General features: G+C 53.3%; 9 protein-coding genes across 9 annotated transcripts; 5 read left to right on the top strand and 4 right to left on the bottom strand.

Annotated features, from left to right (window-relative positions):
* The first annotated feature begins 972 nt into the window (after nt 1-972).
* B0T23DRAFT_86031 (ribonucleases P/MRP protein subunit POP1-domain-containing protein) lies at nt 973-4,068 on the top strand. Its single transcript, XM_062841901.1, has one exon. It carries the CDS (start codon nt 1,118-1,120, stop codon nt 3,908-3,910), a length of 2,793 nt encoding a protein of 930 aa, XP_062695789.1. The 5' UTR covers nt 973-1,117; the 3' UTR covers nt 3,911-4,068.
* A 503-nt stretch (nt 4,069-4,571) lies between these two features.
* On the top strand, nt 4,572-5,289 carry B0T23DRAFT_418473 (uncharacterized protein; the record flags this gene model as incomplete). Its single annotated transcript, XM_062839682.1, has 3 exons — nt 4,572-4,635; nt 4,707-4,905; nt 5,205-5,289. Exons 1-3 carry the CDS (start codon nt 4,617-4,619, stop codon nt 5,287-5,289), a joined length of 303 nt encoding a protein of 100 aa, XP_062695788.1. The 5' UTR covers nt 4,572-4,616.
* Nucleotides 5,290-8,022: 2,733 nt separating this feature from the next.
* B0T23DRAFT_312106 (uncharacterized protein) lies at nt 8,023-10,522 on the top strand (the record flags this gene model as incomplete). Its single annotated transcript, XM_062834673.1, has 2 exons — nt 8,023-8,636; nt 8,734-10,522. 2 exons carry the CDS (start codon nt 8,023-8,025, stop codon nt 10,520-10,522), a joined length of 2,403 nt encoding a protein of 800 aa, XP_062695787.1.
* Nucleotides 10,523-11,340: 818 nt separating this feature from the next.
* On the bottom strand, nt 11,341-13,813 carry B0T23DRAFT_353572 (HSP70-domain-containing protein). The gene is made up of 2 exons (XM_062836113.1): nt 13,392-13,813; nt 11,341-13,326 (listed from the first exon to the last, which is right to left on the bottom strand). Exons 1-2 carry the CDS (start codon nt 13,519-13,521, stop codon nt 11,744-11,746), a joined length of 1,713 nt encoding a protein of 570 aa, XP_062695786.1. The 5' UTR covers nt 13,522-13,813; the 3' UTR covers nt 11,341-11,743.
* A 367-nt stretch (nt 13,814-14,180) lies between these two features.
* Nucleotides 14,181-15,060, top strand: B0T23DRAFT_310943 (uncharacterized protein; the record flags this gene model as incomplete). The annotated part of the gene is made up of 2 exons (XM_062834617.1): nt 14,181-14,381; nt 14,521-15,060. The coding sequence occupies 2 exons, from the start codon at nt 14,181-14,183 to the stop codon at nt 15,058-15,060; spliced, it is 741 nt and encodes a 246-aa protein (XP_062695785.1).
* Nucleotides 15,061-15,903: 843 nt separating this feature from the next.
* Nucleotides 15,904-18,282, bottom strand: B0T23DRAFT_85967 (uncharacterized protein). Its single transcript, XM_062841900.1, has 2 exons — nt 16,249-18,282; nt 15,904-16,186 (listed from the first exon to the last, which is right to left on the bottom strand). The coding sequence occupies exons 1-2, from the start codon at nt 18,096-18,098 to the stop codon at nt 15,910-15,912; spliced, it is 2,127 nt and encodes a 708-aa protein (XP_062695784.1). The 5' UTR covers nt 18,099-18,282; the 3' UTR covers nt 15,904-15,909.
* Nucleotides 18,283-20,893: 2,611 nt separating this feature from the next.
* On the top strand, nt 20,894-22,491 carry B0T23DRAFT_451767 (Fasciclin domain-containing protein; the record flags this gene model as incomplete). The annotated part of the gene is made up of 2 exons (XM_062841125.1): nt 20,894-21,354; nt 21,489-22,491. 2 exons carry the CDS (start codon nt 20,894-20,896, stop codon nt 22,489-22,491), a joined length of 1,464 nt encoding a protein of 487 aa, XP_062695783.1.
* Nucleotides 22,492-22,771: 280 nt separating this feature from the next.
* Nucleotides 22,772-24,199, bottom strand: B0T23DRAFT_438413 (uncharacterized protein; the record flags this gene model as incomplete). Its single annotated transcript, XM_062840661.1, has 2 exons — nt 23,822-24,199; nt 22,772-23,704 (listed from the first exon to the last, which is right to left on the bottom strand). Exons 1-2 carry the CDS (start codon nt 23,882-23,884, stop codon nt 22,772-22,774), a joined length of 996 nt encoding a protein of 331 aa, XP_062695782.1. The 5' UTR covers nt 23,885-24,199.
* Nucleotides 24,200-24,435: 236 nt separating this feature from the next.
* On the bottom strand, nt 24,436-26,629 carry B0T23DRAFT_418466 (uncharacterized protein; the record flags this gene model as incomplete). The annotated part of the gene is made up of 3 exons (XM_062839681.1): nt 24,436-26,265; nt 26,326-26,454; nt 26,558-26,629. The coding sequence occupies 3 exons, from the start codon at nt 26,627-26,629 to the stop codon at nt 24,811-24,813; spliced, it is 1,656 nt and encodes a 551-aa protein (XP_062695781.1). The 3' UTR covers nt 24,436-24,810.
* Nucleotides 26,630-26,870: the final 241 nt, after the last annotated feature.

Raw genomic sequence — 26,870 nt, 5'->3', positions numbered from 1 at the left:
TCTACATGCGACGGATTCAGCAGGTATTTCCGTCGTCCGTCTCCAAAGTACGGTACGTGGTCTCAGGACTGTAACTGTACCGGACCGTTCGATCCAGGTTCCCGTGGTTGAGGCCGACACAAAGGGGCCGCTGAGGTTCCCTGCCGCAACGTGAGTGTTCCCTTCTCGGACCAAGTCGGCGATATCGAGACTCCAGCAACGCAACAGCGGCAACGGGACTCGGAAACAAACTCTCAGATCAGTGAGAAAAGTGAAAAGCTGGAGTTGTGCCGTTGAGGCGTGTCAGGGATGGCTTGGCATGTATCGCGGACGAACACAGTTGTAACGTAAGGTATTCCGTATTACCCCCCTATCGACCAAAACAAGACAACAAGACAGCAAAAGACCTAAGATGTGTGTGTGTGTTGGTGAATGAGAACTTTGGACTGCCGGTTAGTAATGCTTCCATGACAGATTCTGGAAAAAGTCCTTTCTTTAGCCCAACAATTTTCCTGGGCACATTTGTTCTTACGCGGCACCACGGATATGATGGATGGATGTCCAGGCAGGAGCCCCTTAAATTAAATGAACTAATGTCAAACGGGCATGGCGATGAGGATAATGGTTTCCATTCGCTTTGCGGCCTCACTCCGTCATCCACGACTCTGGAGAACTAACTCTACACACTCACCACGAACTCTTCCTCTAAGAGTCTCGTCAGGATAGCGGAGGTCATGTTGGAACAATCCGGATGTTCGAGACTGGGGAATGCCGAGCTTCCAGTCTGGGCTCCAGCTGTGATGCTGGGGGGAGGGGGGCGAAATTCAGTGTTACGCCACTGAAGAGACCGCCAAGAGCGCTGTCCAGGATGCCGTGGAATCGTCAAGGAACGGGACCTGAGTTTGGACATTCTCCCAAGTGGGGACACCTTCCCCGCTAGGATCCACTAGCCGATTGACTGATAAGCCCGATAAGAGCTTCAGAAATTCCTCATTCGTTCCTTATGCAGTCATCACTGAGCAAGACCTGCCCAACTCCAATTCCTCCAAGTAAAGCACCACCACCCCAATCGGGCACCTCCATGCGCCGGATACAAACAACGCCAATGTCCAAGGAACCATAGGTACCTCTAGTCGCCATGGATAATAACAAAAAACAATCCGCCTCAGGCAAGGCGGCGGCCGATTCCAAGAAGCGCAAAGAAGCCCCATTGAACCAGAACCAACAAGGCAAAGAATCGCGTCCTCCAGCCCGGCCACAAAAACGCGTCAAGTTCCAAGACGCACGCAATATTCGCAGCCAGCCGTCGGACGCCGCCCTTGACGATGGAAAGCTCGATCTCCAAAAGTTCCTCAGTGCCCGCGAATTCGAGATCAAGGCCCTCGAGACGAGCATGCGAAAATGCAAGAGCGCCAACGCCACCCGGGTGTTCCAGCAGGTACCGCGCGAGATGAGACGGCGGACGGCGAGTCACAACGCCAAGAGAGTTCCCAAGAGGCTGCGCGACAGAGCCAAAAGAGAGATGATGGAGGACAACACACCGACCGTCGAAGCGAGGAAACGACGGCCACGCACAACACGCGCCAGGATACGGGCCGAAAACGCAAAGCGACTCGAGAAACTGGCCGCAAGGAAGAGGAAAAGAGCGTTGCAAAATGAAGCCGGGGGAGAGAATAAAGACGAGCCCGGGAAGACGACAATCCAGACGAGAGCCCCGAGACCCAAGATACGACGTGATACCCTGAACGAGCCCCCGAAGCCAAAGTCCAAATTCAAAAAGAGACAGATCAACAAGACCTGGCTCCCTACCCATCTATGGCATGCCAAACGAGCGACAATGACCGAGCCAACCAAGCCTCTGTGGCGATTCGCGATCCCTTTGACCCCGACGCAGAAATGCTACCGACCGACCCACCGAGCTTCTGGACAAAAGGGAACTGTTTTCTGGGATACAAGTTACATGAGCACGGCCAGGCTCTACGGAGCAGCGGGAGGCATTGAGCAGGTTCTCAAGGCACTAGGGCTGGTTCAGGAGAGTCTATGGGGCAACCGTGGCAGGAAATGGAGAAGTGGTACGAGGACATGGAGCGGTATGGTGAGCAGACGGCAAAGGAACTCAAGAAGGGACATCGGGCCTGCTACGATTCTATGGAACCCCACTCTGACCGCCGAGACCGCTGCGCCCGAGTCAAACACTACCGAGCTGAAGAAGACTCAACGACAAATCTTAATCAGGACACACCCCTCATGCTTCCTTGAACTCTTCGACGAGCTGGTTAAGCTCGCAAAGCTGCAGACGCCCCAAGTTCACATCGAGGACTTGCGTTTCGAAATCGGTAGCATCGAGCTTACCGGACCCGGTTCCACAGAGACGTTGCTTGCTGTGCTCAAACCATATCACACCGAGGATCGCCATGGGCAGGTTTTCTCCTCTCTAGTTGGGGTAACAAATCCCGCTTCTCTTCCCAAAGACGCAGTACTGGGCTTCTCAATCAAAGACCCGCGATTGTCGTATCCTCCCAAGCGGGTCGACACCACCAGCAAGGTGAGCGATTCTGCTCTGCTTGATACTTTGACGCAATGGCCTGTTGAGGAACAGGTGAAGCCATATGGGCTCTTCGACCGTGATGTTCGCTTCAAAGCTTCCAGTCTTGCACCACAAAAGTCCATCAATCGCCGAAAGGGCGCCAGTATCCCAGGGCAAGAGATGCCAGTCACAGCAGCGGACCCTCCTATACCAGTCATCGCGTTCGCCTCCCGACCGGCAGCTGGTGGTCAGGCACAGGGGACATGGACACTGTTGGCACCATGGAAATGTATTCTGCCGATATGGTACAGCATTGTCCATTATCCCTTATCCACTGGAGGCAATCCTCGGCTAGGGGGGTTGAATGAGCAGCGGCAGATTGCTTTTGAACAAGGGACTACCTGGTTTCCTGGGGATTTTCCTGGGACGAATGCGGGTGTGGTATGGGAGATGGAGCAGCGCGCGCAGCGCAAGAAGGCCTGGGATCGGCGACCGAAGGGCAAGCGCATTGAATGGGCCTCGCTGGATCTCGGCGCTGGACGAAAGGGCGAGATTGGAGATGGCTTGGCGTGCGATTTTGAGCATCTGTTTGGTTTGCCCACGGATCCTTCGCCGAGCTCCTCCGAGGATCAATTAACCTCGGATGTCGATCCAAATGCAATGGACCTTCATCCTGGGGAAGAGGCTGAAGACGCAGCCAAGTTGGGGAAGGTCCACAAAAATACAGTGCCGTCTTTGACGATGGTTGAGCAGATGAAGAAGACAGATTTTCAGGCCCTTATCTCCTCGGTAAATCCGGGCAGACCTCCCCCACGGTCGATCATATCAGTCAACATCACATTTGTAACCAGAGGCGTTGCAAACGCGTGCGCCAGGATATATCGTCTTCCATCTCGGCCTTCAGCAACGACGACCGTCCAGTCGTCGGAGACGGAGGTACCCGCTACTGATCCGGTCGCGGCCGGCATGGGATCTCTACCTGCGGATCTCCGCGATCAATGGCTTCAGAAAATCCCCGGCAACAAAAGCGGCAGCAGGTCTACCAAAGCCATCACAGCACACGCAGCACCACATATGTCTCGCGACGTTGGTCAGGGTACTCGAAAACAATTGATGGCCAAGTCTCTCGTGTCCGGGGATCCATTACCCTACCCCAGGCCTACAGCTAATCAGACAGACATTGGCGGCGGCCATCCGCTGTGCCCCGGCGAGGAGGACCTGATCGGGTTCGTGACGGCCGGGGCGTACAGCCTTAGCGGGGGCAAGGGTACGGCGGTTGGGGCAATCTCTGCCGAGAAGGCGTTTGATATGGTCAAAGAGTCGGGCACCAAAGAGGGAAGGCTCTGTATTGTGAGGAATGCCGGGGAGAATGTAGGCTGGCTGGCTAGGTGGGAGCTGGTGTGAAAACATTGTGAGATGTTGAGATGAGATGATACTACATGATAAGAGATGTGGCATTGATGAAGATACCTGTTAATGGACGCGGCTGTCGATGTCGATAGTGGGCGGGCTGCAAGCCGTGAAAACTCACCGAAATGAGGTCTCAAAGAAGAAAAGTGAAGGTGATGAAGATTTGTTGAAGAATGGGAATACTCTGTAGTTTGCTTAAACCCTGTCTTGGCTGTTCAGATACCGAAGCTTCGGGGAATTGGGCTAAAATAACCGGTCGACGGCGAGCTTTTTTCACAGTGGTATTCACGTATGTCTAACAAGCGTCCATGTCATTGAAAGCTTCCGATGCCACAAGCCTGATGACCGACGCTACGCCGCTTAGAATTACACAGCTTTACTTTCCCGCCTCTGATAAGGACCGTCTGGGTTCCGAGACTTAACATAGCGAACTCTCTCAGCATAACAGTCATCGCGGGAAAAAAAAATTTATTGAACCACAAAAGACAGGCAAAGTCAAGTTCTGGCCAGTCTCCCACGATCACGACACATGTACGATTAACCGTGACATCGCCTAGACAATCACGCAGTTCCCCTCCGAAAGTCGTAACTCGTTAGTCTCAGTATGCTCTGCACATCCACATTGTCTACGATTACCGAATGGTAAACCTATCGGGATCTTACTTAGTGTAATCAGCCAGCAAAATCCGGGCCGGCCACGATGCAAAGTCTGTGTGTGTGTGTGTACATAAGCCGAGATGTTCAAGGCAATTTCAAAAAGTCTGTTAGTCTAAGTTTCCTTTTTCGTTAGGCCTTGTCCACGGGGGTGCAGAAAGCGGTAAGATCGTCGTCGGTGGAACCAAGATCTCCAAACAGTGGACATGGACATCATCATCAAGGCCCCAACAATCAATCCATGGCCCATCCATTCCGCTGCTGCAGCCTTTCGGCTTTTACACTACTGTAAGAGATGCCCGTCTCTGGGGGAAACCTAGAGCCTACCTACCTAGGTATGCACTACACCCCGGCGCTGTTGGCCGGCTGGCGAGAGTTTTAGTGCCCAAGTGTCCCCATGCCGACAGTCTCACCTTATTTAATCAACTAGCCCATGGAAACATTGTTGATAACAGCCCGGGGCAAGCTTCCCAACCAACCGGGAAGGGGATGGGTTACTCGCTTCGGTTGATGAGAGACAAAAGAGTTGTTGAAGACAGCCCAGTAAAAAGCAAAGTCAAAAGCCGGGAGAAAAAAAAAAAGAAAAAAAAAAAAAAAAAAAAAAAAAAAAAAAAAAAAAAAAAAAAAAAAAAAGAACGGAGGTCGGAACGACGGATGCAGCCGCTCGTTTGGCTGAACGAATTGGGGTGGATGATCTTCAGCAACAACAATATATGTAAGAAAGCTGAATGCATGTCGTATCAAAGTACACTAGACCGAAAGCTGGCTGGCTGGCTGTCTGTCTGTCTGCCTTTCAGCTGTTGCTTACTACACTAGTGCAGTGCTTGTTGGTCTACTGCACTACCAAAGCGGAAAAGCTTTTCAAAAGGAAATTTGGAATTGTTGTCCTCAGTCTTGGTTGTTTTACCAATCTGTTAGTAAAAAACGGGAAGAGGGAGGGGTCATAATCAGTTATTTCTGTTGGCGGTCGTTGTTGTTAGTGATTTCTACGATTACGAACTGGCTGGCTGGCTGCCACAGCTCGTACAGTATACAGTTTTGGGGTTGAAGCTCTACTTTACACGCGTACTACAAATAGGTGAGCAAGGGAAAAGAGGAACAATACCGACGGTGAGTTCGGCGAGGATACCGCGAATGTGAAAAACGATGGCTCATATTCACCTTGAGGTGGAAATGCAGAAAGGACTCGCTCAGACTTTTGTCCTCTCTACCCTCCTTTTAGCATAGAAGAAGCCCACTTGGTGTGACCATTTGTGTATACCTACCTATCCTATGATTCTATCACAAGACTCTCACCAAAGTGGGATGAGCCGCTACTTGAGTCGCGTTCGAAAGTCGAAACCACTATTATCTGTCGTGCGAGCGCGCGCGCTGTCGTGTGATGAGGACTAGTGGAGCTGATGGCCCTTGACGGTGGAGGTGTGAGATGACGGGCGTCAACCGATGGTGCGACGGACGAAATTCGGTGCGAGCGGACGATGAAGGGTGTGATGTTGGAACAAAATCGATCTCAATTACTTAGACTAGGTAGGATAAGTAGTGGGCCTGCACTATCGTCGGCCGTGACGGCGACAACGACCTCCGCTGTATGAAAGCGTAGGAAGCTAAGATGGCAAGATTGAAGGCCGGAAGATGTGCGGGTATAAGATACATAGCGCTGTGGTACCTGGCGCTACGGAGAATGGGGAAAAGGCAAGAGTAAGACATTGACAGCGGTCCTGGTCGTATGTTGACAATGATGACGATACTTCAAATGGCCGAACTTGCCAAGAAAGCCTCAACAACCTCCACTTTGCAGATTTGCATGAAGGGTTTTGAGATTCCAAGATGCCACCGTTTCCTTCACCTCTTGTTTGGAAAGTCGGTCTTCAAAAGGCCTTTTTTTTCCCACTTGGCTAGCTCAATGGCTCTTCTTCCAAGGAGCTGCGGGCAGAAGATCAAGTTTTTCGGAATCAGCAAGCTTTTGACGGGGCATTTCTTCCATCATCAAAGACCAATCGAAGTTAGTGTTCGGTCCCGAATCTGTTCCCCTTTGGTTGCTTGTGTGGTGGGAGGAAACTCGTGTCGTTGGGCTGAGGCTCTTTTGGCGTTCAGTTGGTGAGGTTGGCTGTCTTTCTACTACATGTAGTATACCATAGCTGTCATACGAACACAGAGAGGCGGACTTCAGTTCCTCGTACATTGTAGTACAGTTCCCATCTTGGCCTCCCCTGCTGCCAGTCAGGCGTTCAAGTTGTTGGATTTGTTACTTCCACTTGCCTGATTCGTACCTACCAACCCCAGGGCCCCCACCCAGTTTCCCGAGGCAGTCACTGGCTCCCACCCCTCGGGGCCCGGGGATTCACGCAGCCCAGGCGCATCACATAGGTACCTACACCCTTGCCCGTTTCTTGGCCAGCCAGCGCCACCTAGGTAGGTAAGTAACGTTAAACGCACCAACCGTGCGGCGTCCACTGTCCCCGCGTTGTTTCCCCCCAACATCAACAACCTACGGCATTGAGGACCCCGTCACCAAGTTGTGCTAACATCCCTTCTCTTGATGGGCATGATACCTAGACATTGTGTTTCTTTTCATCCAGCTGTGAAGCAACTCAGCTGGCGATAGAGACAACCTGCTCACAGCTATTGGCACAAGCAGTGATGGTCTAGTGACCTTGATGCGTGCCCTTGATATGTAATGTACAATATTATCATGTACTGCTAAGGTGGTGTATATTTGGGCGCCAAACTGCAACCCTCGTCTGGTCTACTGCACATCACTTGCTTTAGCTGGCGATCTTTCTGCGGCTTTTCGTGTGATCCCTCCATCTCAAATCTCTTGCTCTCCGTTGCCGCCGACCAAGCACTCCATCTCTCTCCCCCTTGAACCCCTCCACCACATCTCCCAACTTTATCCGAGCTTACTCCTCCCGTCATCTTACTCTTTTCATTGTCCCTTGCCTTCCCTTGCCAACACGCTACACTACATCTCACCACTCCCCAGGGCTCCGGGCATTTTTCGGCAACCACTCTCAGCCCTGGTTATTCGGAACGCCGTACATCAGTGAACACCTCACATATTGGTAGCCGAGTGATAGCGCTGTTGATTTGGTCAGCTCACGTAACGACGGCGGCCGCAAAGCCCTGGGCATCCGGCCAGCCCTTTGGATCGACATTCAACTGACACTACCACGACCTAAACTCCTCCGGATGCATGAACCCCACCCTTGCCCATAGAGGTAGTTTTTGCGTCATGGGAATTCCTCTTCTGATAGATTGGACCGCGTCTTTAATACATATTTCATCCAATTCCCAAAACTCCCGCTTCACATAGCTACCACTCCAGTCTTCTTTCCTGCCGCCGCCATATGCCTTTCGACTGTCTTGGTAACCATTCGCTGTTACCCCAGACATCTGCTGTGTTAACAGGGGCGGAAGTAGATGGAGAATTGTCAAGTGATTCGTGAAGGAAAATGGCTGAATTCACCTCAGTATCCTTGTCGTCGGCCCATCTGGTCGGCACCGTCGCCAACTCGCCCAAACTAGACGAGTCCGAGTACCTCCGTGAGGTTTTCGGGATAACGACTGAAGATGCCACCGCCACTGAGGCCGAAATCGAGGAGAGCTTGACGACAAAGGCTTCGAGTCTGGGAATCGATGTCTCGAACCTCACTGACAGCCTGGGGAATCCCACTGCCTTGAACGCCACATCAGCGAAAAGCAGCACTCTCGTTGCCCACCAGCGCTCCAACACAATATGCTCGAACGACAGTACCACCGGCACCGAAACGGCCACAGGCACCGATAATGATATGGCTTCGAACTCGTCGGCAGCAATGCCTGCAACTCTCACACAATCCACGAGCAGGAAGAGGTCCAACACCGTCAACTTTTCCCAGTATGAGAAGTACTTGACGCAGCTGAAACCCGCGCTTCACCAACCAAAGTTTTCCAACCCAGCAGCGCCCACAAGGCGGCCGTCGCACAACATCTTTGGCTTTGGGCACTTCAAGGGCGTCAGGGAGCTCCGGCGCGGCCTCACAGGCAGGTTGAAGAGGAGGAAAACGTATCCGGCGTTATCAATCGTGTAAGTGACTTTGCTGGACCACCAGCCCCACCCAGATACTCTGGGCATCATGAGCCATATTGGAACGAGGCATCTAATGAGTCGTTCCGTTTCCTAGGATCTGCATATGCTGCCGCGAGGAATTTGCCCAAGAGAACCACCTCCTCCAGACGCTAACATGCGGCCACACCTACTGCCAGAACTGTCTGGCCGTCATGATCAACCAATCCACCACCGACGAGTCCAAGATGCCTCCCCGCTGCTGCACCCAGCCCATTCCCAGCTCCATCATCAAGACGATCCTCACCCGCGAGGAGCAGCAGGCCTTCCTCAAGGCCGTCCTCCAATACAGTACGCCCTGGGAATCCCGCATCTTCTGCCCAAACCCGGCCTGCGGCGAGTTTATCCCGCCTAGAGCCAAGCTCGACCCCAAGCACCCCTTCGAGACCATGTGCAAGACGTGCAAGATGCGCGTCTGTCTAACTTGCAAGCGCAGCGCCCATCGGCTCGGGCAGGATTGTCCCGAGGACATTGAGCTGGAGACGGTGCTAAAGATGGGCGAGAAATCCGGGTGGCGTAGATGCTACAAGTGCCGCAACCTGGTTGAGCTCACGCAGGGGTGCACGCACATGACATGCCGGTGCAAGGCGCAGTTCTGCTACATTTGCGGTGCCGTATGGGATCCTGTTGTTGGGTGTCCCAACTTTTGCAACGGCGAGGAAGAGCTCGAGCGGCGCAGGAGGGAGGAAGAGACGCGCCTCGCGGAGCTGGAACTGAAGAAGCGGGAGCAAGAAGAGGCGGCTGTGGCGGAGGGACGGGCGCAACAAGCAGCGGAACGGAGGACGCGAGAAAGTGTAGAGTTTCAGGCGCTAAGGGAACAGCAAAACCATGAAATGTCCAGGGTTTTGGCATACGAGGCTAGGATGCGCAAAGACATGCGGACAAGGCAGTCGGAGAAGAAGAAGGCGCTACTGGAGAAGTACGCGGAGCTCACAGAGAAAATGAAGGAGCGCCATGCGAAAACAGAGCAGCACCTCGAGGACCGGCAGATCGAGGCCGAGATGGAACTCCGCTCGTCGCTGGACGCTTCGGAACGGAGCATCAAGATACAGCTCAAGCACATGGAAGCCTACTGCAAGACGCTTTCGCAAGTTGAGGAAGTAAGCGAGAAGGACCAAGCCCTCCAGGACTCGAAGATGCCTTCCAGGGAGGTCACCCAAAAACACCTCGACCAGCTCAGCGAGCAATACCGCATCCGCGACGGCATGGAGAGACGGCACCAAGCCCAGATCAACGTGCTTCGCGAGAAGCAAGGCAAAAAGATGGAGCAGTTACTCGACCGCCACGAAGACGAGATGGAAGCCCTTCTCCACAAGAAATCCGAAGAACTCGAGGACCTCGCCGTCGAGTTCGCTAATGAGGCAGATGCCGTCTCCCGCACATTTACCCAGAGGAAGGTCAAGCTGCAGAAGAGATGGCTGCTTAGCGTGGAGATTTTGAGGGTAGAGCAGGAGAAGAAGACTGGGATGCGGTACGCTTCTGTGGCTGTGCCGCAGTGGCCTGCTGCGACTGCGACTGAGAGCGACACGGAAACTGAGAGCGAAGAAGAGGAGACGACAGCTGCCGCTCATCTGCAAGACCAAGAAGTCATTGAGCTTGCACGACTCGAGGCTGAAGCTGAAGTGAAGGAGGAGGCGGAAGAGAGGCTCGTTGACTGGCCTCTCAGCAACAACAACAACATTAAGACCACCGAGATCGAATTACCCTCAACACCTAAGACGGTGACGCCGGTTGTGACCCCGACACAAGCTCGGTTCGAAGCTGAGCTTCGCAGGTACAGGTCGCGGACCCGGCTGGTGGCTTCGGGGGAAGAATCACCACCGGTATCACCACGTACTATGCGTTGATGCTTAAGCGGACAATCTCCCTTTTTTTGCTTCTCATTATTGCACTTGCACATACGTACCAAATACGATACCCCTACGATTCAACAAGCTTAGTTACAATTTACAACGATTACCCTTATCAATACTACCACCGCCAACCCAACCATCCATCAAGCGGCAGACTGTCAGAAAAATCATTCAGCATCACTCAACTCTCTCATATGTCCCATTTATCATCATTATCATCATCATCTCTCTCGGCAGCAGTCAGCATTCTGCATAACATCACGGAGCGTAAGACGTCCACATCATACACAGTACCCATCATCTCCTTTACCAGTGAACCATCTTTCCCATACCATCTATTCAAATCACTTTTCCTTGCTACGAAGTTGACGATTTTCTATACCCCTTTCTCTCTTTTTTTTTTCAAATCTTTTCTTGTATGGCCACACGGGAAGCATTCTCCGACCCATTTCTCTTTCTTTGTCCGTAGGGAGGAGGATCTACAAACGTTACGTAGGTGGAAAGCTGGGGCTGGAAAAAAAAAAAGGAGGACAAAGACAGGCGGGAAGGGTTTCCGGGACCAAGGGACCGAGGGAAATATATCGAGAAGGAGGAGAAAGGAAGTTAGTGGAGGAGGATTTGGATTTTCGGGTATCTATCTAGGACGGGGAAGATAAAACAAAAAAAAAATCAAAAATCGACGACTTAGGATGTGCGGACTGGTGGAGGATATACCCATTGCGAGATTTACCGTTTTTTTGTTTATTGTTTAGTATCTATTTAGCTATGTAACAGGAAAGGGAGATTGATATTACACATGCCAACAAGCACTTGTATATATATATGTCTTTGATCAAAAATGATGTGGAAAATGTCAGCGTTGCCCGTCTTCCCAACTGGGTATGTATGAAACTGTAAAGGACGTCCCTCTAGTCTAGCTCAGCATCACAAAAGTCGCATTCATAGATTAGATTCCTGAAAATCATCCCTTGCTTGCTTCGCTTCCTGTATGTATTGTCTAATAGGGTCATCAAATTCATCATTTCGCCTCTATTTTAAGTTGCCCAGTAAATACCAGTAGTTGGGTTCCTTTTTGCACATAAAAAAAAATCCTGTTATCCCACCACACAATGCCGAGGTGCTTTCTCCACACACACACACAGGTATAATAACTTTCAACACTTCAACCCTTTTACAAGAAAACTCTCCACTGTATTCTAATTAAAACTCATTGGCTTAAGCGCTCAAAGTACCACGGACACCAGTCTTGGCACCAACCTCCCTGGTCGTTACGGTGACCGAAAGGTTAGCATCAACGAGGATGGTGACCTCGACCTTGCCGCCCTTCTTGACACCGCGGACGGCGGCTTCGGCAAGGGTGGAGCCGATCTTCCATACCTTCTCGCGCTTCTCCTCTTCCTCCTCCTCCTCGTCAGAGAAGTCAGAGTCGTCACCCTCCTCATCAGCATCCTCGACCTTGGCGGCCTTGGACTCGTCCTTGACCTTGGGTTCGGGCTTGGTGACCTTGATGTGGGTGTTGCCCTCGGCAATCTTGACGAGAACATCGCCGCCATCCTTGGGGGCGGCAACGTGGATTGTCCTCCTGGCGGGGACGGCGGTCTCGGGGGCGACGACGGGGACGAAGACCTCCTCACCGGCCTCGTTGAGGGAGATGACACCAATAGCGTTGGTGATGTGAGGGACGGTGGTGACGGCGGCGTGGGTGGACTGGTCGATGTCCTCGGCCTCGTACTCCTGGATCAAGCTGGCCTGAAGAGCGGCACCGCGGGCGTTAAGCTCGGAGGGGTTGATGGCGGCGGGGGTGGTGGAGGGGGCAAGGATCTTGGTGGTCTGGGGGAAGAGGTAGCCGAGGTTGGCGGCGATGCGGGGAGTGTGGGAGGTACCGCCAGACAGGATGACCTCGTCAATGTCGAGAGCATCGAGACCAGCCTTCTTGACGGCGGAATCGACGAGACGGGTGAAGCCCTCGAAGACGGAGCGGGCAATGGTCTCGTAGCGGAGGCGGTTGATGGAGCTGGTGAAGTCGATGCCGTTGGCGAGGGACTCGACGCTGAAGCTGGCATTGGTGCTCAAGCTAAGGGCCTTCTTGGTGGACTCGGCTTCAGCCTTGAGCTTGGCGAGGGAGCGGGCGTTCTCGCGGGGGTCGACCTGGTGCTTCTTGATGAACTCCTTGGAGAAGTGGTCAATGAGAACCTTGTCGAGGGCAGTGCCGTGGAAGTCGTAGTCGTGGACGGTGGCGAGGATAGTGTACATGCCGCTGCGGCTGGCGACAACGGCAACATCGGAGCGGGTGCCACCAAGGTCAGCAACAACAACGATCTTGTCCTGGACCTCGGTCTCGGCGCGGGCATCGTAGGCGAGAGCAGCGGCAACGGGCTCGTTGATGAGCTGGAGAACCTCGAGGTTGGCGGCGGCGGCGGCAGCGAGAAGGGCCTCCTTCTGCTTGTCGGAGAAGTTGGTGGGGACGGTCATGACGGCAGAGGTGACCTTCTTGCCAAGATACTCGGAGGCGGCTTCGATCAGGCGGCGAAGGTAGCGGGTAGAGACCTCGGAGACAGAGAGCTTGGAAGCCTCGCCCTCCTCCTTCTCCTGGACGGTAAAGGCAACGGTGCCATCGGCATCCTCAGGGTGGGCAGAGGCGTGGTTGTGGGTAGGGTCGACGGCCGCGAAGTCCTTGCCGAGGAAGTCCTTGAAGTAGGCGACGGTGTTCTTGGGGTTCCTGACGAGGAAGGCCTTGGCCTGCTGGCCGTAGTACTCGTCGCCGTCAACGTAGGACAGGATGGTGGGGATCTGGCGGTCTGTACGACGAGAGTTTGTTAGGAGCGGTTGCATGGGGAAAAGAAAGGGTATGTATGGCACGTACCGCCATCCTCGTTGGCGATAACCTCAGCCTTATCGTCGACAGTGCAGGCGATGGAGCTGTTGGAGTTGCCAAAGGTGATACCGATGACGGTGCGCTCGCTGGGCGCAACGCTGACCTTGGACTCGCTCATTTTTGCGGAGGGTGTGAGGGTGTGGGTTGAAGCGGAAAGAATCAAACTAACAGACAGAGCTAGAGGATGGAGGTAGGAAGGGAAGAAAGCGCAAAAGTCAACGAAAAAGCACTGCTACTATCGACAAGGCAGGACAGGAACCAGACCACGAACGACGGACGATAATGTCGTCCAGCGTGTGGGGGCTCAGAAATTTTTGGAAGGCGGACGCTAATCGATACGGGATGCGTGCTGGCCCCACATCGTCACTTGTGATGGGCACCATTGGTGTACTCGCTGTTTGTTTACATATGCTGTCGTCGACAAGGTTTGGAGACACTTCTGATTTAAGTACTGTTGTATCGATGTCTGTATCTCTTGGATATACTACAGTTTCCGGTCCAGTGATTCCAATATGTAAAATCGACGGTCAAGGTCGACTCCCAACACAGCTCTTCAAGTACCCTTATTGTACTCCCCAAACTAGCCCAGCCAGCTGCCCCACCATTCAAGGCTTGGGGCTGGCCTCGCCTTCGCAACTTTCCCAAAGTAAACTTACACTACAGAACCGCGACAGCACATGTACCTTTTTAATACAGCTTTCCGCAAATCGAACCTCGAATTCCAAACCAAACAAACCACCACCACACACAACACACCACAAAATTTACAGCATCACCATGTCAACAGAATCGCCCCTCGTCGTCCTCCCGGGCGAGACCATCGACCCTTCCCTCATCCCCACCCACAAGAAGAACCCTCTCCGTCTCGGTCCCGGGTTGCGACACATCCCTCCTAGCGAAATCGTCCCCACGGTAGCCGGCCAGCTAGTAGTCGACCATCGCAAAACTTCCATGTGGATAGAATACAATGGCGGTCGCGTACGTATTCACCACCACCCCATATATCTCTTCTTCCCTTTCCCTACTCCTTCCTCCCTCCCTCTTAGGTCTCCTCCCTTCCGTTACTTCCCTTTTCACCTTATTAAGCTAACTTTACAAAAAAAAAAATTGTATATAGTACATACCCTCCCAAGGCGACCTCATCATCGGCCAAATCGCCCGCTCCGCCACCGACTTCTACTACGTCTCCCTCTCGCCCTATACCCCCAACGCCACACTCCCGCACCTCGCCTTCGAGTCAGCCACCAAGAAAACCCGTCCCCAACTGGCGTCTGGCGAGCTCGTCTACGCCCGTGTGTCTCTGGCCAACCGGCACATGGACCCCGAGCTGGAATGCGTCAACTCTTCTACCGGCAAAGCGGATGGGCTGGGCCCCTTGAAGGACGGCATGGTGTTTGATGTCAGTCTTGGGTTTGCGAGGAGGTTGTTGATGGCGAAAAGTAGGGAGGAGGGGAAAGTGGAGGTTCTGGAGGCGCTGGGCGAGGAGGGATTGGCGTTTGAGACGGCGGTGGGGAGGAACGGGAAGGTGTGGGTGGGTAGTGAGAGTGTCAAGACGGTGGTGGTGGTGGGAAGGGCGTTGAGGGAGACGGATGAAAAGGGACTGGGGGTGGAGGCGCAGAGGAAGCTGGTGAAGAAGTTGGTTAGGGAGATGCGTTGAGGAATCAAGGTGAAATGGGTCCAAGGGAACAATGATCGTGATGAGAAGAAGGAAGAGCATGGCCAGCAGCGGCTGTGTGCCTGGCCTGGGAGCGCTGCGAAGGAACTTTTTCGCAAGAGGCAGGAGGTGGCAAATCTCTGATGCCAAGACTCTGCGAGAGTGGCATGGCCGAGTCTCTCTTCCAGCCAGAAGTGATTTTCAGCCATCAGCAAAAGCGGGTTTGAGTCCAGAGATTCTTCCCCCAGCAAAGTTTGATACCCCCGAGGAAGCGACGAACCCCCGTGAGCGGTAGAGATTCATAGGCTACGAGCCAAGGGTTTCAGTGGATTGCAGAGTGGCATTCACGAGTGAAGAAAGGAAGTCCAAGAGATACAGATCTCCAGTTGAAAAGACCAAAGTCCATGGTTATATGGGTTATAGATGATGCCCAATGGCTTTTGGTAACGTATTAAAGACAAACGCCAAAGCCACGCGCTCCATATAGATGCATTATATACTATAAATGGCGTTTCTCGCTTTCCACAATGAAAAAGAAAAAAAGAGAAAAAGGCAAGTCTGTACTTAAGATCTAATGTCCAGACCATTCATCATCATCATCCAAAATGCTGGTAGAAAACAAAAAGAAAAAGGCATACAATGCCCGAACTCAGGTGGGTATCACAGTCCCCCGATCTTCTTTGGCGCACTCATAACGACCATCAAGGCCCCTTATCAAACGCTTGCCTGGCGTTTTCTATCACTTCAGCACATTAATCCAGCTCGCTCATCAAGAGCAAGAGCATGCCACCCAAGCAGACCCATCGTACACTGCGTCCTTCTATCGAGTACCGTAGACTAGACCATCGGCCATCATGCGTCGCCCATGGCCACATCGTTATACTCAATTGGCTCTTGCAAAGGCGTGATTTGGTGCTTGTTGATCATGTGCCTCCTCCAGTTGTCCTTCCTGGGGAACGAGCGGCCACCCTGTCTTGACCAGGGACACTCGGGCACCGTGCAGTGGAACTGGCGAGTCTTTTTGTGCTTGTCGTTAATGTGGCGGTCCAGATGGGTCTTGGTGCCGAACCGCATGGTGCAGCCAGGGTGGGTACACTCGTGTGGGCGTTCGTGGTAGCGTTTGTGATGGCTATAGGTCTGTTAGTGATCTGTATATGTAGAAAGATAGGATGAGGAGGCGCAGGTGCTCACTTCAGCTTGTGAATTTGGTCGAATTCACGGTGGCATTGGTCGCAAGCGAACACTCTAGGTGAAGCGCCGCTGGATGATGGTGTTGTTGGGGACATGCCGGACTGAGGGATGCTCGAAAGGGATAGACCTTGGGGGTACATCACTTGGGCTCCAAAGTCGTTGACCGACAATCCTCCTGGTGACATTCCCTGTGACGAGGAATAGTCATTGACCGACAATGCGCCGGGTGACATGCCCTGGTTTGATGAGAAGCCTCCGGTAGAAGAAGAAAAATTGGCTGGGGAGTTGGGAACCATGAGCGGCGCAAAGTTGGTGTTCTGGTCAAAGTCTGGCCTGGGCGATGGCGAGTATGTGAGCCGCGTGCTGGGCGTGTTCTGCCTTGAGGACTCGGACAATGGCGGAGGAGTAGAGACATCGGACATGTCATGTAGACCAAAACCGTCGTTGGGGTACAAGGTAACCGAGTCAAGATCAAAGTCCTGGCCGTTTTGCTGAATTTCTGGTACATGCGTGTACTCGCTATACTGTGGCTCCGGGCCGTACTGTTCCTGGGGGCTTTGCATCTGCTGGGAATAGGCGAACTCGGCCGGAATAGTCTGGGGGGAGAAGGCACTGACTGCAGGAGCGGGCGGGGTGTTCTCCAACTTGATAATCTCCTGGTTTACAGCCCAGGCGCTCTCGGCTTGGTTGGTAGGCCTCATCATTTCCATAGGACTGGCGGTTGGCCCAACAGTCAGATCCACACAAGGACTTGGGAGGTCAGAGACAATGGTAGTAGGTGGTAAACTGTCGGTGCGGTTGATGCCTTGCTGGATTTCCCACGAGGCAAGAAGTGTGTCTTGACGGAGGAGAGTGGTGGGCAGAGTGGTAGGTTGCGGTGGTGGAGGTGCAGAAGAGTCGTCGGGATAAGGTTGGCTGGTGCTGCTTAAATATGGGTGACCGTGGTAGTATTCGTAGGCAGCTCCTGGCGCCTCAGTGTCAACCTCGAAGACTGGTGGGACAGGTTCAGGTTGATGTGTTGGAACCGGGTAGTCGGTCGTGGTGAGGGGCGAAGGCGACCGTGTTCCAGCGGTGCCTCCAAGGGTTGATCGCTTGCTATCCCTCCGGCTGTTACCTGACTGACGCCTGTAGATGAAGTTCCTGATGGACTCGGGGAGATGAGGGAAGGAATGACGTTGAGTGGGGCGTCCAAAGGTTTCCGGCTCCTCAGTGATGCCTCCAGGTGAAACGGCAGGTGGTATTTGGTGAGTGGGAGGGCTTAAGCCGTGGGAGTCGTCAAGGCTCAGTTCGCGGTTGCTCTCGGCTTCAGTGGTCGCTATCGATGCCACTCTTGTTCTTGTCGAATCGGGGCCAGGTTGGTCTCCTTGAAGGCTCGCTGTGGCTGATGTGGTTGGTGAAGGTGGTTGAAAGGGCGGCGATATGGAGGACGGCAGCCCTTGTTGTATACCTACGCCCCGTGGGAGGGCAGGGGTGTGTCGGGACTGGTGATGGGAGGCCGCCCTCTGATCGGGGTGGTGACCGTCCCCCGGGATGAAGGTGGCCGGTGATGCAAGGCCAGGCGGCGGGGTGTCCGGAGCATAGCCTTCCCCTTCCCCGGAGAGCCGCTTGGGCGTACTCCCGGCGCTGTTGTGGAAAATGGGGCCTCCGGGGGCCTGCCCCTTCTCCGCATGGCCGATATCACCATGCTTCTCGGCCCGGCGTCTCCGCGCACGCACAACAAAAGGAAACAGACATAGGAGAATCAGGAAAAACCCAATGCAGGAGCCGACCACCGCCCCGGCGATGGCTCCTCCAGAGAGTGAGCTGCCGCGCGGGGTGAGCACGGCCCGCGCAGACAGGGACGCTGCCATATTGGCGTTGTCCTCTGAAATGGTACTCAAGTGACAATCTGGGCTGTTGGGAAGGCTGACTGTCGATTTCGTAAACCAGAGAATCGGGATCCAGTGCGATTCGCCGCAGTCCGAAATGTGAGGGCGCCCGAATTGCTAGCTACCGTAGAAGTTGTCTCGATGTGATCCAAATTGCAAGGTTAATCGCAAGAGATGTTGTTTGGCGGTGGTTTGTCGCAAATCCACCACAGCACTGCACCGAGGCTGTGCCTGACCCAATTGAGAGACCTGCGGACGGGAAATCTGGCGCTAGCTCCAGCTCCACGGACAACCCGACAGGACCACCACGCGCGATTCTCCTTTTATTCAGAAATTGATGACGGAATAGCTTCAATAGTGATAGATCTGGTGGGCTGAGTAAGTCGAACCGATGAGATTGATTATTGGTCGACAGTAAGAGATCGATGTGATGCGGTAGTGTAGGTCACGATGCTCGACCGACCGGATTATTAGATGACACAAGTAGAAAAGGTCGTTGAAAAGCAAGAAGGAGACTATCCAGTCGGTAAGCTGGAGCCCTACAATTAGATTGCGACGGTTCAGCCTCATCAGCAAGTGGTAGAAGTCAAGCCTAGACTCATTCCGTCTGGTTGAGTTCTTTCCTTGCTGGTGGGAAGTCGAGCGAGGCGGCGGGCACTGGGGAAGAAACAATTTGTCCACCGCCCATCGGGACGACGAGGAAACCCGGCGGGACAAGAAAGCTGGACCCCGGCGCGATCCAGTCTTCGAGAATGGAAGAAGCATGGGCGGGAGGGTCCAGGCGGGGGTTCATTGCTCCACCTCCTCAACGGCCTGGGTAGGCGAGACAGGGGACCACGCTAGCTCACTAACAGCTCAGCGCCATGAATGGGTTGAACAATGTTAAAATCTAGGTATCGTCGTAACGGTGGAGCGGAAAGAGTGGGAGGACCCGAAAACAGCGGGCGACAGCTGGCTTCGTTGTTACCTCATAGGCGGGCAGGTAACTACCGGGCTCTACTGTGAGCGGCCAGTGAAAAGATCATGATGGCTGTGCTGGCTGTGCTGGCTGTGCTGGCTGTGCTTGCTTGCTTGCTCCCTGTCTTCTTCTTGCACTTTCCCTTGTCTGCTGGAGTCTCTTCACATTTCACAAATTCACAATCTTCCACTTCTCTCTCTCTGCTCCCAAGTCCCTACCAGGCCAACCCTGCGATTGTTCAGTTGTCCCAGTGGACCCCAGGGCATTGTACCCATGTTGCTCGTGAACGCCAATATCATTCATGTTCACTTCAGTTCAGGGGCTGGACATGTCTTTCATCACTCCCCCTCAGGGAATTATCTGTTGGTCCGTCTCTATTATCAACTTACCCAGGGACGGACAATAGAGAGAAAACCCATCAGCCCTAAAAGGATTCCAGGCATCTAAGACTCCAAGCCCAACCCCGCTTGTCAGACTGAGATGATGAAAGACTGAGATGATGAGAGAGAGGGGAAAGTCGGAGCTTGGTAGCGAATCGACAGCCGGCATCCCCCTCGCGGTCTACACTTCTGTGGCCAGCTCAACCGATCCAATGAGAGCGGTGCCACGATGCCACGGTGAGCTAGCTGTACATAGTGTACGCAGGTGGCACAGCTTGCCGAGCAGATGCCTCCTCTGTCTGAACAATGCTGGGCTGCCAAGATCAACAAGGGCGACCTCAATATGTATCCGATTTCAGCAAGAGAGGTGGATTTCGGATCTCAATCCGTTTGGTTCCTATATCGTTCATAGTGCACACAGGCAGATGTTGGGTTGCATATGCTCATTATCTAGAACGTCGACGTGGAAGCGACTGAGCCTCAGCCCTCCTGGCCGCAAAACGTGGCCGGGCATACCTGTGGGCGTTGCCCGATGATGGCTACTCGGAGAGGCCCGCGACCTGGCAGTTCGCTTTCGGTCCGAGATGACAGCTTCTGCCTTTTCTCCAATTCATAAACCGTTCTTGTACCAATACTTTTTGGCGTTCTCATTGGGGAATATGGAGGAATCCGTGCTGCTGAAACAGTGGAGGAGGCTATAGCCCTTTCGATTAGAGCTGTCGATTAGGTATAGATAGCCTCGTGGGGGCCTCCGCTAGTGTCAGTGGCGATACCGCGGCGCCGTCATCTTCTTGCGGGGAACATCCCACCTTCCCCAGACTTCCCGCGATGGGGGAAGCATAATGCATGACGGCAGTGTCCGGGACCATAGTTCCGGAGGCTCTGTTTTTAGTCTGGTTGGCAAGCGGCTACGGTCGGCGAGACTTCATCTTTACTTTGGTGCCATCCCGTCAAAGGCAAGGACGGTTCATGACCATAACGAACACTGTCTCGATGGGATGAAGGCCGTGCTTAGGAGAGAGCGAACAACATGACGCCAGCATCATGGTTGCACAAAGCACCGACTGGTCCGAGATCTTGACTGAGCCAATGAGGCATTCGCTAACCCCTCTTTCTGCCGTCTTGTCATCAGATCTTTGGTTGAAGCACTCGTTGCAGACATTTGGGATGATGGCCGCCGCAGACAGTTCAAACGCACAGTCCGAAACAGTTGGAACAGTTCAATTGGAGAAGAGGCATTGCATTGTTGAGTCGTCGTCGTCATCATCCAACATGCTTACAAACACTCAATGTACATGTAAGTCACAATGGTAGGTATTTCTATGTGTGAAGAGCTTCACATAAATAGTTCTCTTTCTCTTCATGTCTCCTTTGTCACTGAAAGTTCGAATCTCTATCCTCGTCTGCTTCTCCAAACAAAGTTCAGGGACTTGGTGATCATGAAGCAGCAACTCCTCCCCCTCTTTGCGGCTGGAGCCGCTGCACTATACGTGCCTTTCCTCGGAGTCAAGGAAAAACAACTCCTACCCATTGCCGAGGACAGTCTTGGAAATAACGTTCTCTCCAAAGTCCAAGACACTTGGGACGACTCTGCTTCCTCCCTCTACTCCTCTCTAATCGAGAAACACGTCATCGAGGAGCTTGAAGCTGCTTTCTACAAGGATCACAAGCATCACGATCACGACCGTGACCGAGACCATGACCATGGCCATCACGGTCACCACCCCCCGGGCGACACCAGCAAGTCCATTTACGAACTGATCAAAGAGTCCAAGTACAGCGAGCGCTTCGTCAAGATCATCGACGAGCACGACGACATCAGAAAGCTGCTCAACAATACCGACGGCAACAACAAGCACCACTACACCATCTTTGTGCCCACCGACAAGGCCTTTGAAAGGTTCCCTCACCACCCTGACCATCCTCCCCCGGAGGAAGTAGTCCGCCACCTTCTCCAACACCACATCCTCCCTTATCCCCGACCCATCTTTCACCATCATCGTCGTGATCACCATGACCACGATCACTCCCAAGAAGAAGAAGAAGAAGAAGACCTCTTCGACACCCTAACCTTCCCCCCCTCCTCTTGTCTTCGCTCCACACCCTCCCCACCGAACTTCACTCTCCCCTCCTCGACCACCGCCCTCAACGTCTTCGCCTCTCCATCAGCCCCCCCTTCTTTGGCCACGGCGGCATCCGCGTCAACTTTGTCAACCGCGTCATCATGCCCAACATTTACGCCTCCAACGGCATAATCCACGCCGTAGACGGCATCTTGTTCCCCCCTCCGCCCGCGCTCAAGGGGGTGTCTCTTTTGCCGAGCTTGTTTAGCACTTTCTCCCTTGCGCTGGAGAAGACGGGGCTTGGTGAGGAGTTGGGGCACGGACATGGACATGATGATGAGGGCGACGACGATAAAGACGACGACGACAATAATGATAAGAAGCACCAAAAAGGCGGAGGCAAAAAGGAAGGAAAAGGCTTCACCCTGTTCGCCCCCAGTAACCGCGCCTTTGCCCGTCTCGGCCCCCATCTGAATGCCTTCTTGTTCAACACGGAGCCCGGAAAGAAGTACTTGAAGGCTATACTCAAGTATCACTTTGTTCCTGAGCACACGGTGTATACGGATGCTTACTACAAGGCTGGCTCAGGCTCTGGTGATGATTTCTATAATGATGATGATGATGAGCAGGATGCGGACTACAACTGTTGCCCGCCGCCGACCCACTACGACTTGGCTACGCTGTTGAGCGAGGACGCGAGACTGGGCGTGGATATCAAGAATTGGAAGGGGCATGCGACCATGGTGGTTAATGGATTTAACCGCCCCAGTGTGTTGGATGGACCGGCGGCGGATGGCGTCATTCATGTTGTTTCGAGCGTGCTGATTCCGCCGCGTAGGGAAAATGGTGGTGATGAACAAAAGGAAGAAGAAGAGAAGGAGGTTGGGGAGATGAGCGTCGAGGAGTTGATGGCTAGGTTGGAGCCGTATATGGATAGGGAGGATGTCGGTCAGTCGCACTCTGGTGATCTGTAAATAATAATGGGATGGTGTGAGGGGTAGAAACATTCTCATTTGGTAACAGGAGAGGGAGTGTGTATGACATGCAATGTCGTTTGGAAATATGTGATATGAACAGTTGTGTTTTTTTGTATCTCGAGTAGCTGCAGAGTACCGGATCCTTCTCGCTCTACACCTCACACATATGAACATGAATATAAATAAAGAAAAGGTGAATGGAATGCCGTGATAACTCTTCGTACCCTTCACTAGCAGTCCTGGTCTTACCACCTCCAACCTCTGCCCTATCCACTTCTTAGAAGATGGAATTAACCAAATTGGCACCCATCGTAGCACCCGCTCCAAAGACCGCTGCATTACCAAACTTCTTTCCAATACTCTTCCCATGCTTCTCAAACTTGTTCTCTTCCTTCTCCCCCTGCGGTGGAGCGTTAGGATCATAGACCTGTCCCTGTCCAGCCGGCGGTGGTCCCGGAGGGGGCGCCACATATCCTCCCCCGCCGTACATACCCGCCGGCTGTCCATACCCAGGACCACCCGCCCCGTAACCCCCAGCTCCCGGATATCCTCCAGCCTTCTCGTTGTGTGGACCCTCCCACGCATTCGTACTCTGCACAGGCGCCGCCTCCACCTCCACATAACTCTTGGGAAAGATACCCTCCTGCCCTGTACGGACGCACCGCCCCATCCACCAGTCGGCATTCATGTACTCGTAGACTTGGATCTTGTCGCCTTTGTCGAAGGAGCAGTCGCGCGCGTCGGAGGCGTCGTATTTGTACAGGGCTTTGCAGTGAGCTATGACCGGCTTTGTGGGGGGTGCTACGGCGGGTGTTGGTGGTTGGGAGCGGCCTGGCAAGGGGGGTACGGTGGTGTTGTTGGTTGATTGGGAATATGAAGGGGGTGCCGCGGCCGGAGTTGGGGCTGGGGAAGGGTTATTGTTATTGTTGTTGTTTAGCGAGAGGTTGGAGAAGGCATTGGCGGCGGAGGTGACGGCTGGAGGAGGGTTCTGTTGGAAGCGCGCGGCGATGGAGCTGACGCCGCCGCCGGTGGTGGTAGCATGAGGTTGGGCGGCTGGAGCAGCAGCGACGGCGTGTGCGGGAGCAGCACGCGGGGCTGGGACGGGGGTGGAGGATGTGCTGGAAAGACTGGCTTCAGCGGGGAGGAGGGAGGTGATGCTGTCAAAGGCGTCGTCTGTTATGATGCCCTTCTCGAGGAGGGATTCTAGTTCCTGTTTTGGGCAGGGCGGGGTGTTAGTGGATGGGCTGGATTACTACCAAACTGAAGGTAAGGGAGAGATGGGTTGGGGAAGGACAGTCTGCCCGCCCATTTAGCGATATTTCCTTACATTTTTAATGAGACGCAGAGACCGGTTGGTCTCGATGATGCGCTGACGGTCTACTGACACCATGACTACTATGGTTCGAGGTGTCTGGCGATAGACGAGCGCGGGCGTTGGGTTTCTCTTCTGATGTGAGTGATGATGCTCTCCGGAAAGTCAAATAATCAAACACTTTGTTGTTTCCGTAGGTAGAATAAGTAGACTTTGTTGCAAGCGAATCCGATGGGCAGGCAGGTTCGGAAATTGTATGATGGAGTCGGTTAGTTGTAATAACCAAGTCAGATAAGACGATGGATCGATGACAAAAGGTGAACGAGGATGGAAGTGGAAGGCGGGAACCTCAAGATGCCGTGGCGGGAGGGAGTGGCGCAGCCGGAGACCGTCGGACAACCAGGTTAACATAGCTGACGCTGCGGCGAGAAAGAGGACGGGGCAGTGCAGTGCTATTGGGGGCAACACGGCACCACTAGAACCGCTCCCAGAACCCCGCCTTCCCGCCAAGTTATCCGCTGTGGACTCGGTACCGCTACTGCGTACACTACTTCCACTTACGCAAGACACCACCGCTGATCCCTGAGGTTATCGTATAACATCAAACTTGAGATACCATAGTGGGCGAACCTTTCTTGCAAAGAACTTAAAGTACATCAATCCTCTGTTCATTGAATCAATATCTAGCTGGTTCCCTATAGCTCAGGTTGAAGAACGTTCAACTTTCAATCGTACAGTCTGTGCTCTGCCTATATCCGCCTCCATTTGATAGGGTTAGGGTCCCGAAAAAGGGGTGTTCCTCGTCAACGACGACATCAACGCCATCGTCCAACATGAACCATATGATCTTCCATACAGCACCTAGTCCCTCAATTCCCATACATGTGATCTCCTCGTTATGCTCACAATTACTATTCTACTTGTCGTTAACTTCGTCCTTTGAGCAAGTGTTTAAGCAAATAATCATCTTCGCCCGCAGACGAACATTCTCATCCTGAGGACACTCAAGGATGTCTCCCCAATTCCCTCATCAACTCTCTCAAAGCCGGCACAGCCATCTTGACATCCGGAAGAATTTCCTCCAAGTTGCTAAAAGCCGGACAGTGCTCCTCTAGCTTCTTTAACACTCTCGCGTCCGAACAGTCCCAATCTTCCGCGCTCAACTGTTTCGCCGTGTTGGCTATGATAGTGCGCCAGCCATTGGGGATGAATGAGAGGTGCCTATCAATCAGCTCGTTGGCTGTCTTGGTTCGGCGGGACGGTTGCGAGCGGGAAGGAATGGACAGGAAGGAGACGTCGAGTTCATGATCGAGAAGAATGTCTCTAGCGGAGTGGGAAGGGGTAGAGCGGCGACGGGCCGAGTGTGACTCTAACTTGGACGTGAACCGGGAAGGATCACGGACGCGGAATTCCGCGTCGAGGCTGCGGCGAGGGCTGCGGCTACGAGATGTTGTTGCTGTTGTTGTTGCTGCCGTGCCTTGGGAGTATCTTCCTGGACGGAGATAAAACTGCGAGGTAGAGCCTCTATTGGCCGAGGTTGTCGATTCCAGGTCATTGTCATTGTCACTTTCTGATGCCAGACGGGTACCAGGATGACGGCCCGAGTGTGAACGACGTTTTGTAGCGGGAATTGGAAGCTCAGAGTCGGTGCTGCTTGTATACCGGTGTGTATTTTGAAGACTGGCTGCAACTTGTTGTCCTCTGTTAGCTGGTCGAGTGGTCAAGTCCAAGCCGAGTTCCTTGGTGCTGGGAGCATCTGTGTGCTTGTCGACCTGAGAGCTGAACGGAACCAGTGCAGACGACGTGTAGCTCTGCACGTTTTCGTCCGTAAAAGGCAGCTCCCTTGGGGCAGCGAGATCTCGATGGTCCGGAGAATCCATCTCCCTCAGATTTCTCGGGAAGAACCCATATTCCTGCTGCATTTCCATCTCCTCAACACTTCCCTGATTACGCGCCTTCTTCAGCTCCTCGATTTCAGCCTGCATCTTGTGAATCACCACGAACAGCTCCCCCCTCATTTTCTCCTCAGCTTGCTGTCTTTTCGTGTTCTCTTCCCTGATCGTCGCCATCTCTTCCTCAATTCGCTGGGTTTTTGCCTGCAACGGTTGGATCCAACTGCGATAGATATCACCCCCTTGCGCATTAAGCCTTTGTTGCAAATCATCAACCCTAAGATTTATATTCGTGACCTCCTGCTTGACTTTCGCCATGACCTCCTGGCTGACTTGATGCTCTAAGCTGGCAGTCACGTCAGCCGCGGTAGAGGCAGACGCGCTGGAGGTGGCGAGGACCGGGAACATTTCTTGAAAGCGGGTATGAAGGCCAAGTAGGTCTCGCGAGAAGCCCTCGAGGTCGTGCCGCAGAAGCGATTCGGAGTTAGGAGGTGTTCGCGACATTATGCGTGAGCCTTTGTACGCTGTTACTTGTCCTTGAAGCTGCTTCGTAGCTTGAATGCGAGCCTACTACGCGAACGGTCAGTATGTTTTAATATTGAACGAAGTGGGACTCAACTTTCATACATCAGGAAAGCGGAATGGGATTGACGTGATAATCAGGTGAGGGGCGCGGTACGAGTTCGAGATATGTAGCCGGGCAGAGGAAGAGAGCGTGAGATTGGCACGGGAAAGGGGAGTCAAGCAGGATAGTATCTGTATGTAGATTACTAGTAGTATCGAGAAGTTCGTCAGCAGAGATGCTGTTGAGTATGGCCAAAGGTCGACGCCAGGCGCGAATGGTGTAGACCTGAAGTACGTGGTGGAGGAGGAGGAGGAGGAGGAAAAAGAAGGTGGGGTTGAGGAGGAAGAAGGCGTGACTGGCAGGCATGGTTTCTGGAAGAAACTGAGTACCAGTTCATATCAAAGTGACAAAGGCTAAGTCTCGCATCAGAACAACAGCGGCAGCCTTCAACAGGGCCGACCCATGCCTATCTCGCAGGTGAATGAGTCAAGAGTTGGGATGGAAGACGCCGGCGGGAGGAGGGGAGCATAATGGAAGAGGCCATACAAAGAATGGCAAAGCACGGCAGGAACAATTTTATCCTCCAAAAAGTCAATTTGATTTCATC

Source organism: Neurospora hispaniola (assembly GCF_033458365.1).
Source record: "Neurospora hispaniola strain FGSC 10403 chromosome Unknown B0T23scaffold_2, whole genome shotgun sequence".
NCBI classification, from domain to species: domain Eukaryota; kingdom Fungi; phylum Ascomycota; class Sordariomycetes; order Sordariales; family Sordariaceae; genus Neurospora; species Neurospora hispaniola.
This window is presented reverse-complemented; position numbering and strand designations above follow the sequence as displayed.